The sequence below is a fragment of the Oncorhynchus nerka genome, linkage group LG7, assembly GCF_034236695.1.
Source record: "Oncorhynchus nerka isolate Pitt River linkage group LG7, Oner_Uvic_2.0, whole genome shotgun sequence".
Lineage (NCBI taxonomy): Eukaryota > Metazoa > Chordata > Actinopteri > Salmoniformes > Salmonidae > Oncorhynchus > Oncorhynchus nerka.
In genome coordinates this window covers 26,986,997-26,999,065 of record NC_088402.1, presented here as the reverse complement: position 1 = coordinate 26,999,065, position 12,069 = coordinate 26,986,997, and the positions used below count along the sequence as shown (strand labels likewise).

The window sequence follows — 12,069 nt, the reverse complement described above, 5'->3', positions numbered from 1 at the left end:
TATGAAGCACTTAGTTCAGTACCTCACCAACAATTATGTGACAAGTGGATTTACGTTGAATTCAATTCAATTCTAAATAAGTTCTTTATCCCACAAGGGGCAATTATGTAGGCAGGAGTGCAGATGCTTACAAAAACAAACCTACAATAACACATGAAACAATAGTTATTAAAAACTTGAAGTGTAATGAGAGAAAAAAAACATCTCACCAATACTTTGAAATGACAGTTGGAAGGGAGGATGTTCCGAGGTGAACGTGTCTTTATTAATGTCCCTGGTGAACGTGTCTTTATTAATGTCCCTGGTGAACGTGTCTTTATTAATGTCCCTGGTGAACGTGTCTTTATTAATGTCCCTGGTGAACGTGTCTTTATTAATGTCCCTGGTGAACGTGTCTTATTAATGTCCCTGGTGAACGTGTCTTTATTAATATCCCTGGTGAACGTGTCTTTATTAATGTCCCTGGTGAACGTGTCTTTATTAATGTCCCTGGTGAACGTGTCTTTATTAATGTCCCTGGTGAACGTGTCTTATTAATATCCCTGGTGAACGTGTCTTTATTAATGTCCCTGGTGAACGTGTCTTTATTAATGTCCCTGGCGGATTGCTGCTGTCTGAGTGTCTCTGTGTTCTCTGACGGATTGCTGCTGTCTGAGTGTCTCTGTGTTCTCTGACGGATTGCTGCTGTCTGAGTGTCTCTGTGTTCTCTGGCGGATTGCTGCTGTCGGAGTGTCTCTTGTTCTCTGCGGATTGCTCTGTCTGAGTGTCTCTGTGTTCTCTGGCGGATTGCTGCTGTCTGAGTGTCTCTGTGTTCTCTGGCGGATTGCTGCTGTCTGAGTGTCTCTGTGTTCTCTGACGGATTGCTGCTGTCTGAGTGTCTCTGTGTTCTCTGACGGATTGCTGCTGTCTGAGTGTCTCTGTGTTCTCTGGCGGATTGCTGCTGTCTGAGTGTCTCTGTGTTCTCTGGCGGATTGCTGCTGTCTGAGTGTCTCTGTGTTCTCTGGCGGATTGCTGCTGTCTGAGTGTCTCTGTGTTCTCTGGCGGATTGCTGCTGTCTGAGTGTCTCTGTGTTCTCTGGCGGATTGCTGCTGTCTGAGTGTCTCTGTGTTCTCTGGCGGATTGCTGCTGTCTGAGTGTCTCTGTGTTCTCTGGCGGATTGCTGCTGTCTGAGTGTCTCTGTGTTCTCTGACGGATTGCTGCTGTCTGAGTGTCTCTGTGTTCTCTGGCGGATTGCTGCTGTCTGAGTGTCTCTGTGTTCTCTGACGGATTGCTGCTGTCTGAGTGTCTCTGTGTTCTCTGGCGGATTGCTGCTGTCTGAGTGTCTCTGTGTTCTCTGGCGGATTGCTGCTGTCTGAGTGTCTCTGTGTTCTCTGGCGGATTGCTGCTGTCTGAGTGTCTCTGTGTTCTCTGGCGGATTGCTGCTGTCTGAGTGTCTCTGTGTTCTCTGGCGGATTGCTGCTGTCTGAGTGTCTCTGTGTTCTCTGACGGATTGCTGCTGTCTGATTGCTGCTGTCTGAGTGTCTCTGTGTTCTCTGGCGGATTGCTGCTGTCTGAGTGTCTCTGTGTTCTCTGGCGGATTGCTGCTGTCTGAGTGTCTCTGTGTTCTCTGGCGGATTGCTGCTGTCTGAGTGTCTCTGTGTTCTCTGGCGGATTGCTGCTGTCTGAGTGTCTCTGTGTTCTCTGGCGGATTGCTGCTGTCTGAGTGTCTCTGTGTTCTCTGGCGGATTGCTGCTGTCTGAGTGTCTCTGTGTTCTCTGGCGGATTGCTGCTGTCTGAGTGTCTCTGTGTTCTCTTCTCTGTAGGCAGTGGCTGAAGTCTGAAGACATCCAGAGGATCTCACTCTTCTTTCACAACAAGACTCTGGAGAAGGAGGTGCTGTAGGACAACAACACCGCTGTTCAGTCAGATAAAAAAGAAACTACAAATGAAAATAACATGTGTGCCACTTGCCCACTGCTGTCCCAGACAAACATGCAGTGACTCCGTAACAGAATATGATTGGCGTGAAAGTATTCAGCGTTAGACTGTGAAGTTACAGTAAAAAAATGGCTTGTTTTGACCACCCCCTGTTGACCCTGTGTGTGTTGATGTCCCCAGTATCGAGCCACCACTCTGCCGGCCTTTAAATACTACGTCACCTGTGCCTGTCTCATCTTCTGCTGCATCTTCATAGTGCAGATACTGGTCCTGCCCAAGTAAGTCTGACCCTACATAGTACACTTCATAGTGCCCTTCACAGTATGGAGACAGTACTTGTCCTGTGCATCTGTACTCTTCACAGTACCATTCATATTACCCTTCATGGTACCCACCAATGTTCAGATACTACTTAGAATACAACCTGCATAGTATGGTCCTATAGTAGCCCTCATAGTTGGAATACATTGTATGGTCCTATAGTAGCCCTCATAGTTGGAATACATTGTATGGTCCTATAGTAGCCCTCATAGTTGGAATACATTGTATGGTCCTATAGTAGCCCTCATAGTTGGAATACATATAGTAGTATAGTTGGAATACCTATAGTAGCCCTCATAGTTGGAATACATTGTATGGTCCTATAGTAGCCCTCATAGTTGGAATACATTGTATGGTCCTATAGTAGCCCTCATAGTTGGAATACATTGTATGGTCCTATAGTAGCCCTCATAGTTGGAATACATTGTATGGTCCTATAGTAGCCCTCATAGTTGGAATACATTGTATGGTCCTATAGTAGCCCTCATAGTTGGAATACATTGTATGGTCCTATAGTAGCCCTCATAGTTGGAATACATTGTATGGTCCTATAGTAGCCCTCATAGTTGGAATACATTGTATGGTCCTATAGTAGCCCTCATAGTTGGAATACATTGTATGGTCCTATAGTAGCCCTCATAGTTGGAATACTAGTCGTGCCAAAAGCCACAGAAGTCAGTGTTCTTTTCTCTATAATAACCCAGAACATTGCAATTACAGTGTGACAAGACGAAATAAACCTTTGATCAATTGAGTCTCACATCAATAAGATCCCTAATAGCAGTTGCAAATGACACACCTTAAGAGACAGCAATTAAGAGGGAAAGAAAGAAAGAAAGAAAGAAAGAAAGAAGATGGATAGAAAGAAAGAAAACAGATGAAAAGATATGAATAACGTCTGATGACAGTTTTAATGTGAATCAAAAGGTCTTAGATGTCGAGGATGATGATGATGATTATTATTATGATAAAGATGAGGAATATTACTTTGATGATGACAAGGATAATGATGACGATGAAGCCTCCTTATGAAAGGACAAAGGGTCCATGGGCTGTTTCATCATTTAGTTAATTGTCTGTGTTTACAGGAACCAGGAGCGGTAGAACCATAGAGACAGATACTAAAAGCATCATATATTTTCGCATTCAGACTAACATCTCTTCCATTTAGACATGACATCATTGTTTTATGAACACGCTTAAATCAGCCATCTACTTGGCAAACTTCTATTAGGAAATATAAGCTTCTATTAGGAAATATAAGCTTCTATTAGGAAATATAAACTGTAGTCTGGAAATACAGGCTTGTATAACAGGGAAGTACTGTATAACAGGGAAGTACTGTATAACAGGGAAGTACTGTATAACAGGGAAGTACTGTATAACAGGGAAGTATGTAGTAAGTAGTGGAAGTGGGTCGCAGTTCACTAGTTCCAATTCAAATACTTTATCATTTTACTGCTGTGTACAGCACCCATCTGGTGGTAGTTAAATATGTTTGAGAAGGTTGTTTTGTTTTTAAATGCTTTTGTAAATTGGAATGGGAGAGTTATGTCTTTCATGGAGCTATCGGAATTATATGGGAGGGTCTGCTCAATCCAAGATTACAACCAATTGATTACAGCATTACCACAAAAGGAGGAGGCAGGTGGCAGCGGGAGGAGGTAGGGAACTGGTCTGTCTGCCCAATATAAAGGATCCAAACTGGAGGAGGCAGGTGGCAGCGGGAGGAGGTAGGGAACTGGTCTGTCTGCCCAATATAAAGGATCCAAACTGGAGGAGGCAGGTGGCAGCGGGAGGAGGTAGGGAACTGGTCTGTCTGCCCAATATAAAGGATCCAAACTGGAGGAGGCAGGTGGCAGCGGGAGGAGGTAGGGAACTGGTCTGTCTGCCCAATATAAAGGATCCAAACTGGAGGAGGAGGTCCAAACTGGTCTCTGCCCAATATAAAGGATCCAAACTGGAGGAGGCAGGTGGCAGCGGGAGGAGGTAGGGAACTGGTCTGTCTGCCCAATATAAAGGATCCAAACTGGAGGAGGCAGGTGGCAGCGGGAGGAGGCAGGTGGCAGCGGGAGGAGGTAGGGAACTGGTCTGTCTGCCCAATATAAAGGATCCAAACTGGAGGAGGCAGGTGGCAGCGGGAGGAGGTAGGGAACTGGTCTGTCTGCCCAATATAAAGGATCCAAACTGGAGGAGGCAGGTGGCAGTGGGAGGAGGCAGGTGGCAGCGGAGGAGGCAGGTGGCAGCGGGAGGAGGCAGGTGGCAGCGGGAGGAGGCAGGTGGCAGCGGGAGGAGGCAGGTGGCAGCGGGAGGAGGCAGGTGGCAGCGGGAGGAGGCAGGTGGCAGCGGGAGGAGGCAGGTGGCAGCGGGAGGAGGTAGGGAACTGGTCTGTCTGCCCAATATAAAGGATCCAAACTGGCAGAGGAACAAAAATAAATAGATAGGAAAATATGGCAGTTTCATTTGAGGACCAGGATATTGACAGATGAGAAAATATCTGGGAATACATTGATGTACTGATTCCATAGTACAGGGTATGAGTTGATATATAAAACCACGCAAGATTTAAGACTTCGTTCTTTTCATCAAAGATTATTGTACAGAATTCTGGCCACCAAAGATGTGTTGAATGTTTGGGGCATACAACCATCACAGCTCTGCAGATTTTGTTGTGAGGATACAGAATCATTAGACCATTTATTTTGGTATTGCCCTCAGGTAGCCTGTTTCTGGTCTCAGGTTCAGGAATGGCTGAAAAAGCATAACATTAATCTAGAAATAGTACTGTTAGGAGATCTGGAGAGACCGGGTCAGTCAGTTACTAATATACTAATACTGTTAGTAAAAGTGTTTATCTTCAACTAACACTCTGTGGATTCTATGAGATTAGATAGATTGAAATGGTACGTTAAAGCATGCATACACACACTCGCATTCAAACGCACACACGTGCATACACATGGAAACACACACACACACACACACACACACACACACACACACACACACACACACACACACACACACACACACACACACACACACACACACACACACACACACACACACACACACACACACATCCTGTTGTCCTTGATGTCTTTTGTTTTTGCATTGTGGTTTTCTATTATTGTTTTCCTTTGTTTTTCTCTCATTTCTCTTTTGTTATTTTTGTTGCTTGTTGGCGCATCGGGTGGGTGGTGGTTTTGGTTGGGTTGGAGGAAGGGAGATGGTGGCTTGGGGGGGGTGCTGTTGGGGAGTGGAGGAGGAGTCTTTGGGGGGGGGGGGCCTGGCAGTTAAGAGCTTGGACAGGTGGCCGAGAAGTCGCTGGTTTGGGTCCCTGATTCGACTGGGTGGGGGTATCTGCCCTTGTGGTCTTGGGCAGGGAGCTTGACCCTGGTTGCACCTGTGGGTCGCTCTGAGTGTCTACTGGATGACTGAATGTAATGTAAATGTTGAGCGCCTTCACTGCAGGTAGATTGTATGTTTGAAAATGCAATACAAAAATAAATAATAATAAAATAAACAGTGTGTGTGTGTGTGTGTGTGTGTGTGTGTGTGTGTGTGTGTGTGTGTGTGTGTGTGTGTGTGTGTGTGTGTGTGTGTGTGTGTGTGTGTGTGTGTGTGTGTGTGTGTGTGTGTGTGTTACAGAACAGCAGTGTTGGGGATCTCCTTTGGCATGTCTTTCCTCCTGTTAGGTCTGATCCTGGTCATATGTTTCTCCAGCCACATCTTGGTAAGTTACACACACACACCCTAAAATCCTGTCTATTGTATGTGAGTGTAGAACACAATCACAGACTGAGAGGGAGAGAGAGAGGGCGGATAGAAAGACAGGGGAATATACATGGATGAAGAGAAGGGAGAAGAAGGGAGAGGAAGAGCGAGGGGGAGACAGAGAAGAAGAGAGAGGGGGAGACAGAGGGAGGAAAAGAGAGGGGAGACAGAGGGAGGAAGAGAGAGGGGGAGACAGGGGGAGGAAGAGAGAGGGGGAGACAGAGGGAGGAAAAGAGAGGGGGAGACAGAGGGAGGAAGATAGAGGGGGAGACAGAGGGAGGAAGAGCGAGGGGGAGACAGAGGGAGGAAAAGAGAGGGGGGACAGAGGGAGGAAAAAGAGAGGGAGACAGAGGAAGGAAGAGAGAGGGGAGACAGAGGGAGGAAAAGAGAGGGGGACAGAGGGAGGAAAAGAGAGGGGAGACAGAGGAAGGAAGAGAGAGAGGGGAGACAGACAGAGGGAGGAAAAGAGAGGGGTAGAGAGAGGGAGGAAGAGAGAGGGGGAGACAGAGGGAGGAAAAGAGAGGGGAGATAGAGGAAGGAAGAGAGAGGGTAGACAGAGGAAGGAAGAGAGAGGGGGAGACAGAGGGAGGAAGAGAGAGGGGAGACAGAGGGAGGAAACGAGAGGGGAGACAGAGGGAGGAAAAGAGAGGGGAGACAGAGGAAGGAAGAGAGAGGGGGAGACAGAGGGAGGAAAAGAGAGGGGTAGACAGAGGGAGGAAGAGAGAGGGGGAGACAGGGGGAGGAAGAGAGAGGGGGAGACAGAGGGGGAGACAGAGGGAGGAAGAGCGAGGGGGAGACAGAGGGAGGAAAACAGAGGGGGAGACAGAGGAGGAAGAGCGAGGGGGAGACAGAGGGAGGAAAAAGAGAGGGGGAGACAGAGGGAGGAAGAGAGAGGGGGAGACAGAGGGAGGAAAAGAGAGGGGGAGACAGAGGGAGGAAAAGTGAGGGGAGACAGAGGAAGGAAGAGAGAGGGGGAGACAGAGGGAGGAAAAGAGAGAGGTAGACAGAGGGAGGAAAAGAGAGAGGTAGACAGAGGGAGGAAAAGAGAGGGGAGACAGAGGGAGGAAAAGAGAGGGGAGACAGAGGAAGGAAGAGAGAGGGGGAGACAGAGGGAGGAAAAGAGAGGGGTACACATAGGAAGGAAGAGAGAGGGGAGACAGAGGGAGGAAAAGAGAGGGGAGACAGAGGAAGGAAGAGGGAGGGTAGACAGAGGGAGGAAAAAGAGAGGGAGACAGAGGAAGGAAGAGGGAGGGTAGACAGAGGGAGGAAAAGAGAGGGGAGACAGAGGAAGGAAGAGAGGGGGAGACAGAGGGAGGAAAAGAGAGGGGAGACAGAGGAAGGAAGAGAGAGGGGAGACAGAGGGAGGAAAAGAGAGGGTAGACAGAGGAAGGAAGAGAGAGGGGGAGACAGAGGGAGGAAGAGAGAGGGGAGACAGAGGGAGGAAGAGAGAGGGGGAGACAGAGGGAGGAAGAGCGAGGGGGAGACAGAGGGAGGAAAAGAGAGGGGGGACAGAGGGAGGAAAAGAGAGGGGAGACAGAGGAAGGAAGAGAGAGGGGAGACAGAGGGAGGAAAAGAGAGGGGGACAGAGGGAGGAAAAGAGAGGGAGACAGAGGAAGGAAGAGAGAGGGGAGACAGAGGGAGGAAAAGAGAGGGGTAGAGAGAGGGAGGAAGAGAGAGGGGGAGACAGAGGGAGGAAGAGAGAGGGGAGACAGAGGGAGGAAAACAGAGGGGGAGACAGAGGGAGGAAAAGAGAGGGGGAGACAGAGGAAGGAAGAGAGAGGGGAGACAGAGGGAGGAAAAGAGACGGGTAGACAGAGGAAGGAAGAGGGAGGGTAGACAGAGGGAGGAAAAGAGAGGGAGACAGAGGAAGGAAGAGAGAGGGGAGACAGAGGGAGGAAAAGAGAGGGTAGACAGAGGAAGGAAAGAGAGGGGGAGACAGAGGGAGGAAGAGAGAGGGGAGACAGAGGAGGAGGAAAAGAGAGGGGAGACAGAGGAAGGAAGAGAGAGGGGGAGACAGAGGGAGGAAAAGAGAGGGGTAGACAGAGGAAGGAAGCGAGAGGGGGAGACAGAGGGAGGAAAAGAGAGAGGTAGACAGAGGGAGGAAGATAGAGGGGGAGACAGAGGGGGAGACAGAGGGAGGAAGAGTGAGGGGGAGACAGAGGGAGGAAAACAGAGGGGGAGACAGAGGGAGGAAGAGTGAGGGGAGACAGAGGGAGGAAGAGCGAGGGGGAGACAGAGGGAGGAAAAGAGAGGGGGAGACAGAGGGAGGAAGAGAGAGGGGGAGACAGAGGGAGGAAAAAGAGAGGGGGAGACAGAGGGAGGAAAAGAGAGGGGAGACAGAGGAAGGAAGAGAGAGGGGGAGACAGAGGGAGGAAAAGAGAGAGGAGACAGAGGAAGGAAGAGAGAGGGAGAGACAGAGGGAGGAAGAGAGAGGGGTAGACAGAGGAAGGAAGAGAGAGGGGGAGACAGAGGGAGGAAAAGAGAGGGAGACAGAGGAAGGAAGAGAGAGGGGGACAGAGGGAGGAAAAGAGAGGGGAGACAGAGGAAGGAAGAGAGAGGGGGAGACAGAGGGAGACAAAGAGAGGGGTAGACAGAGGAAGGAAGAGAGAGGGGGAGACAGAGGGAGGAAAAGAGAGGGGAGACAGAGAAAGGAAGAGAGAGGGGAGACAGAGGGAGGAAGAGAGAGGGGGAGACAGAGGAAGGAAAAGAGAGGGGTAGACAGAGGGAGGAAAAGAGAAGGGGAGACAGAGAGAGGAAGAGAGAGGGGAGACAGAGGGAGGAAAAGAGAGGGGAGACAGAGGGAGGAAAAGAGAGGGGAGACAGAGGGAGGAAAAGAGAGGGGAGACAGAGGGAGGAAAAGAGAGAGGTAGACAGAGGGAGGAAAAGAGAGGGGAGACAGAGGGAGGAAAAGAGAGGGGAGACAGAGGAAGGAAGAGAGAGGGGGAGACAGAGGGAGGAAAAGAGAGGGGTACACATAGGAAGGAAGAGAGGGGAGACAGAGGGAGGAAAAGAGAGGGGAGACAGAGGAAGGAAGAGGGAGGGTAGACAGAGGGAGGAAAAGAGAGGGAGACAGAGGAAGGAAGAGAGAGGGGAGACAGAGGGAGGAAAAGAGACGGGTAGACAGAGGAAGGAAGAGGGAGGGTAGACAGAGGGGAGGAAAAAGAGAGGGGTAGAGAGAGGGAGGAAGAGAGAGGGGGAGACAGAGGGAGGAAGAGAGAGGGGGAGACAGAGGGAGGAAAACAGAGGGGGAGACAGAGGGAGGAAAAGAGAGGGGGAGACAGAGGAAGGAAGAGAGAGGGGAGACAGAGGGAGGAAAAGAGACGGGTAGACAGAGGAAGGAAGAGGGAGGGTAGACAGAGGGAGGAAAAGAGAGGGGAGACAGAGGAAGGAAGAGAGAGGGGAGACAGAGGGAGGAAAAGAGAGGGTAGACAGAGGAAGGAAGAGAGAGGGGGAGACAGAGGGAGGAAGAGAGAGGGGAGACAGAGGGAGGAAAAGAGAGGGGAGACAGAGGAAGGAAGAGAGAGGGGGAGACAGAGGGAGGAAAAGAGAGGGGTAGACAGAGGAAGGAAGCGAGAGGGGGAGACAGAGGGAGGAAAAGAGAGAGGTAGACAGAGGGAGGAAGATAGAGGGGGAGACAGAGGGGGAGACAGAGGGAGGAAGAGTGAGGGGGAGACAGAGGGAGGAAAACAGAGGGGGAGACAGAGGGAGGAAGAGTGAGGGGGAGACAGAGGGAGGAAGAGCGAGGGGGAGACAGAGGGAGGAAAAGAGAGGGGGAGACAGAGGGAGGAAGAGAGAGGGGGAGACAGAGGGAGGAAAAGAGAGGGGGAGACAGAGGGAGGAAAAGAGAGGGGAGACAGAGGAAGGAAGAGAGAGAGGGAGACAGAGGGAGGAAAAAGAGAGAGGAGACAGAGGAAGGAAAAGAGAGGGAGAGACAGAGGGAGGAAAGAGAGAGGGGTAGACAGAGGAAGGAAGAGAGAGGGGGAGACAGAGGGAGGAAAAGAGAGGGAGACAGAGGAAGGAAGAGAGAGGGGGACAGAGGGAGGAAAAGAGAGGGGAGACAGAGGAAGGAAGAGAGAGGGGGAGACAGAGGGAGACAAAGAGAGGGGTAGACAGAGGAAGGAAGAGAGAGGGGGAGACAGAGGGAGGAAAAGAGAGGGGAGACAGAGAAAGGAAGAGAGAGGGGAGACAGAGGGAGGAAGAGAGAGGGGGAGACAGAGGAAGGAAAAGAGAGGGGTAGACAGAGGGAGGAAAAGAGAAGGGGAGACAGAGAGAGGAAGAGAGAGGGGAGACAGAGGGAGGAAAAGAGAGGGGAGACAGAGGGAGGAAAAGAGAGGGGAGACAGAGGGAGGAAAAGAGAGGGGAGACAGAGGGAGGAAAAGAGAGAGGTAGACAGAGGGAGGAAAAGAGAGGGGAGACAGAGGGAGGAAAAGAGAGGGGGAGACAGAGGAAGGAAGAGAGAGGGGGAGACAGAGGGAGGAAAAGAGAGGGGTACACATAGGAAGGAAGAGAGAGGGGAGACAGAGGGAGGAAAAGAGAGGGGAGACAGAGGAAGGAAGAGGGAGGGTAGACAGAGGGAGGAAAAGAGAGGGGAGACAGAGGAAGGAAGAGAGAGGGGAGACAGAGGGAGGAAAAGAGACGGGTAGACAGAGGAAGGAAGAGGGAGGGTAGACAGAGGGAGGAAAAGAGAGGGGAGACAGAGGAAGGAAGAGAGAGGGGGAGACAGAGGGAGGAAAAGAGAGGGGAGACAGAGGAAGGAAGAGAGAGGGGGAGACAGAGGGAGGAAGAGAGAGGGGGAGACATAGGGAGGAAGAGAGAGGGGTAGACAGAGGAAGGAAGAGAGAGGGTAGACAGAGGGAGGAAGAGAGAGTGGGAGACAGAGGGAGGAAAAGAGAGGGGGAGACAGAGGAAGGAAGAGAGAGGGGAGACAGAGGGAGGAAAAGAGACGGGTAGACAGAGGAAGGAAGAGGGAGGGTAGACAGAGGGAGGAAAAGAGAGGGGAGACAGAGGAAGGAAGAGAGAGGGGAGACAGAGGGAGGAAAAGAGAGGGTAGACAGAGGAAGGAAGAGAGAGGGGGAGACAGAGGGAGGAAGAGAGAGGGGAGACAGAGGGAGGAAGAGAGAGGGGGAGACAGAGGGAGGAAGAGCGAGGGGGAGACAGAGGGAGGAAAAGAGAGGGGGGGACAGAGGGAGGAAGATAGAGGGGGAGACAGAGGGAGGAAGAGCGATGGGGAGACAGAGGGAGGAAAAGAGAGGGGGACAGAGGGAGGAAAAGAGAGGGAGACAGAGGAAGGAAGAGAGGGAGACAGAGGGAGGAAAAGAGAGGGGGACAGAGGGAGGAAAAGAGAGGGGAGACAGAGGAAGGAAGAGAGAGGGGAGACAGAGGGAGGAAAAGAGAGGGGTAGAGAGAGGGAGGAAGAGAGAGGGGGAGACAGAGGGAGGAAAAGAGAGGGGAGATAGAGGAAGGAAGAGAGAGGGTAGACAGAGGAAGGAAGAGAGAGGGGGAGACAGAGGGAGGAAGAGAGAGGGGGAGACAGAGGGAGGAAGAGAGAGGGGGAGACAGAGGGAGGAAGAGAGAGGGGGAGACAGAGGGAGGAAGAGCGAGGGGGAGACAGAGGGAGGAAAAGAGAGGGGGGACAGAGGGAGGAAAAGAGAGGGGAGACAGAGGAAGGAAGAGAGAGGGGAGACAGAGGGAGGAAAAGAGAGGGTAGACAGAGGAAGGAAGAGAGAGGGGGAGACAGAGGGAGGAAGAGAGAGGGGGAGACAGAGGGAGGAAGAGAGAGGGGAGACAGAGGGAGGAAGAGCGAGGGGGAGACAGAGGGAGGAAAAGAGAGGGGGGACAGAGGGAGAAAAGAGAGGGGAGACAGAGGAAGGAAGAGAGAGGGGAGACAGAGGGAGGAAAAGAGAGGGGGACAGAGGGAGGAAAAGAGAGGGGAGACAGAGGAAGGAAGAGAGAGGGGAGACAGAGGGAGGAAAAGAGAGGGGTAGAGAGAGGGAGGAAGAGAGAGGGGGAGACAGAGGGAGGAAGAGAGAGGGGGAGACAGAGGAGGAAAACAGA

At 51.2% G+C, this 12,069-nt stretch overlaps 1 protein-coding gene across 1 annotated transcript in view; it reads left to right on the top strand.

Annotated features, from left to right (window-relative positions):
- Positions 1–12,069, top strand: part of LOC115131798 (adenylate cyclase type 2-like) — a 90,837-nt gene that overhangs the window by 43,655 nt on the left and 35,113 nt on the right. Inside the window, 3 exon segments of the mRNA XM_065020371.1 lie at positions 1,803–1,872; positions 2,098–2,195; positions 5,890–5,974. Of these exon segments, the coding sequence (XP_064876443.1) occupies positions 1,803–1,872; positions 2,098–2,195; positions 5,890–5,974 (253 nt within the window).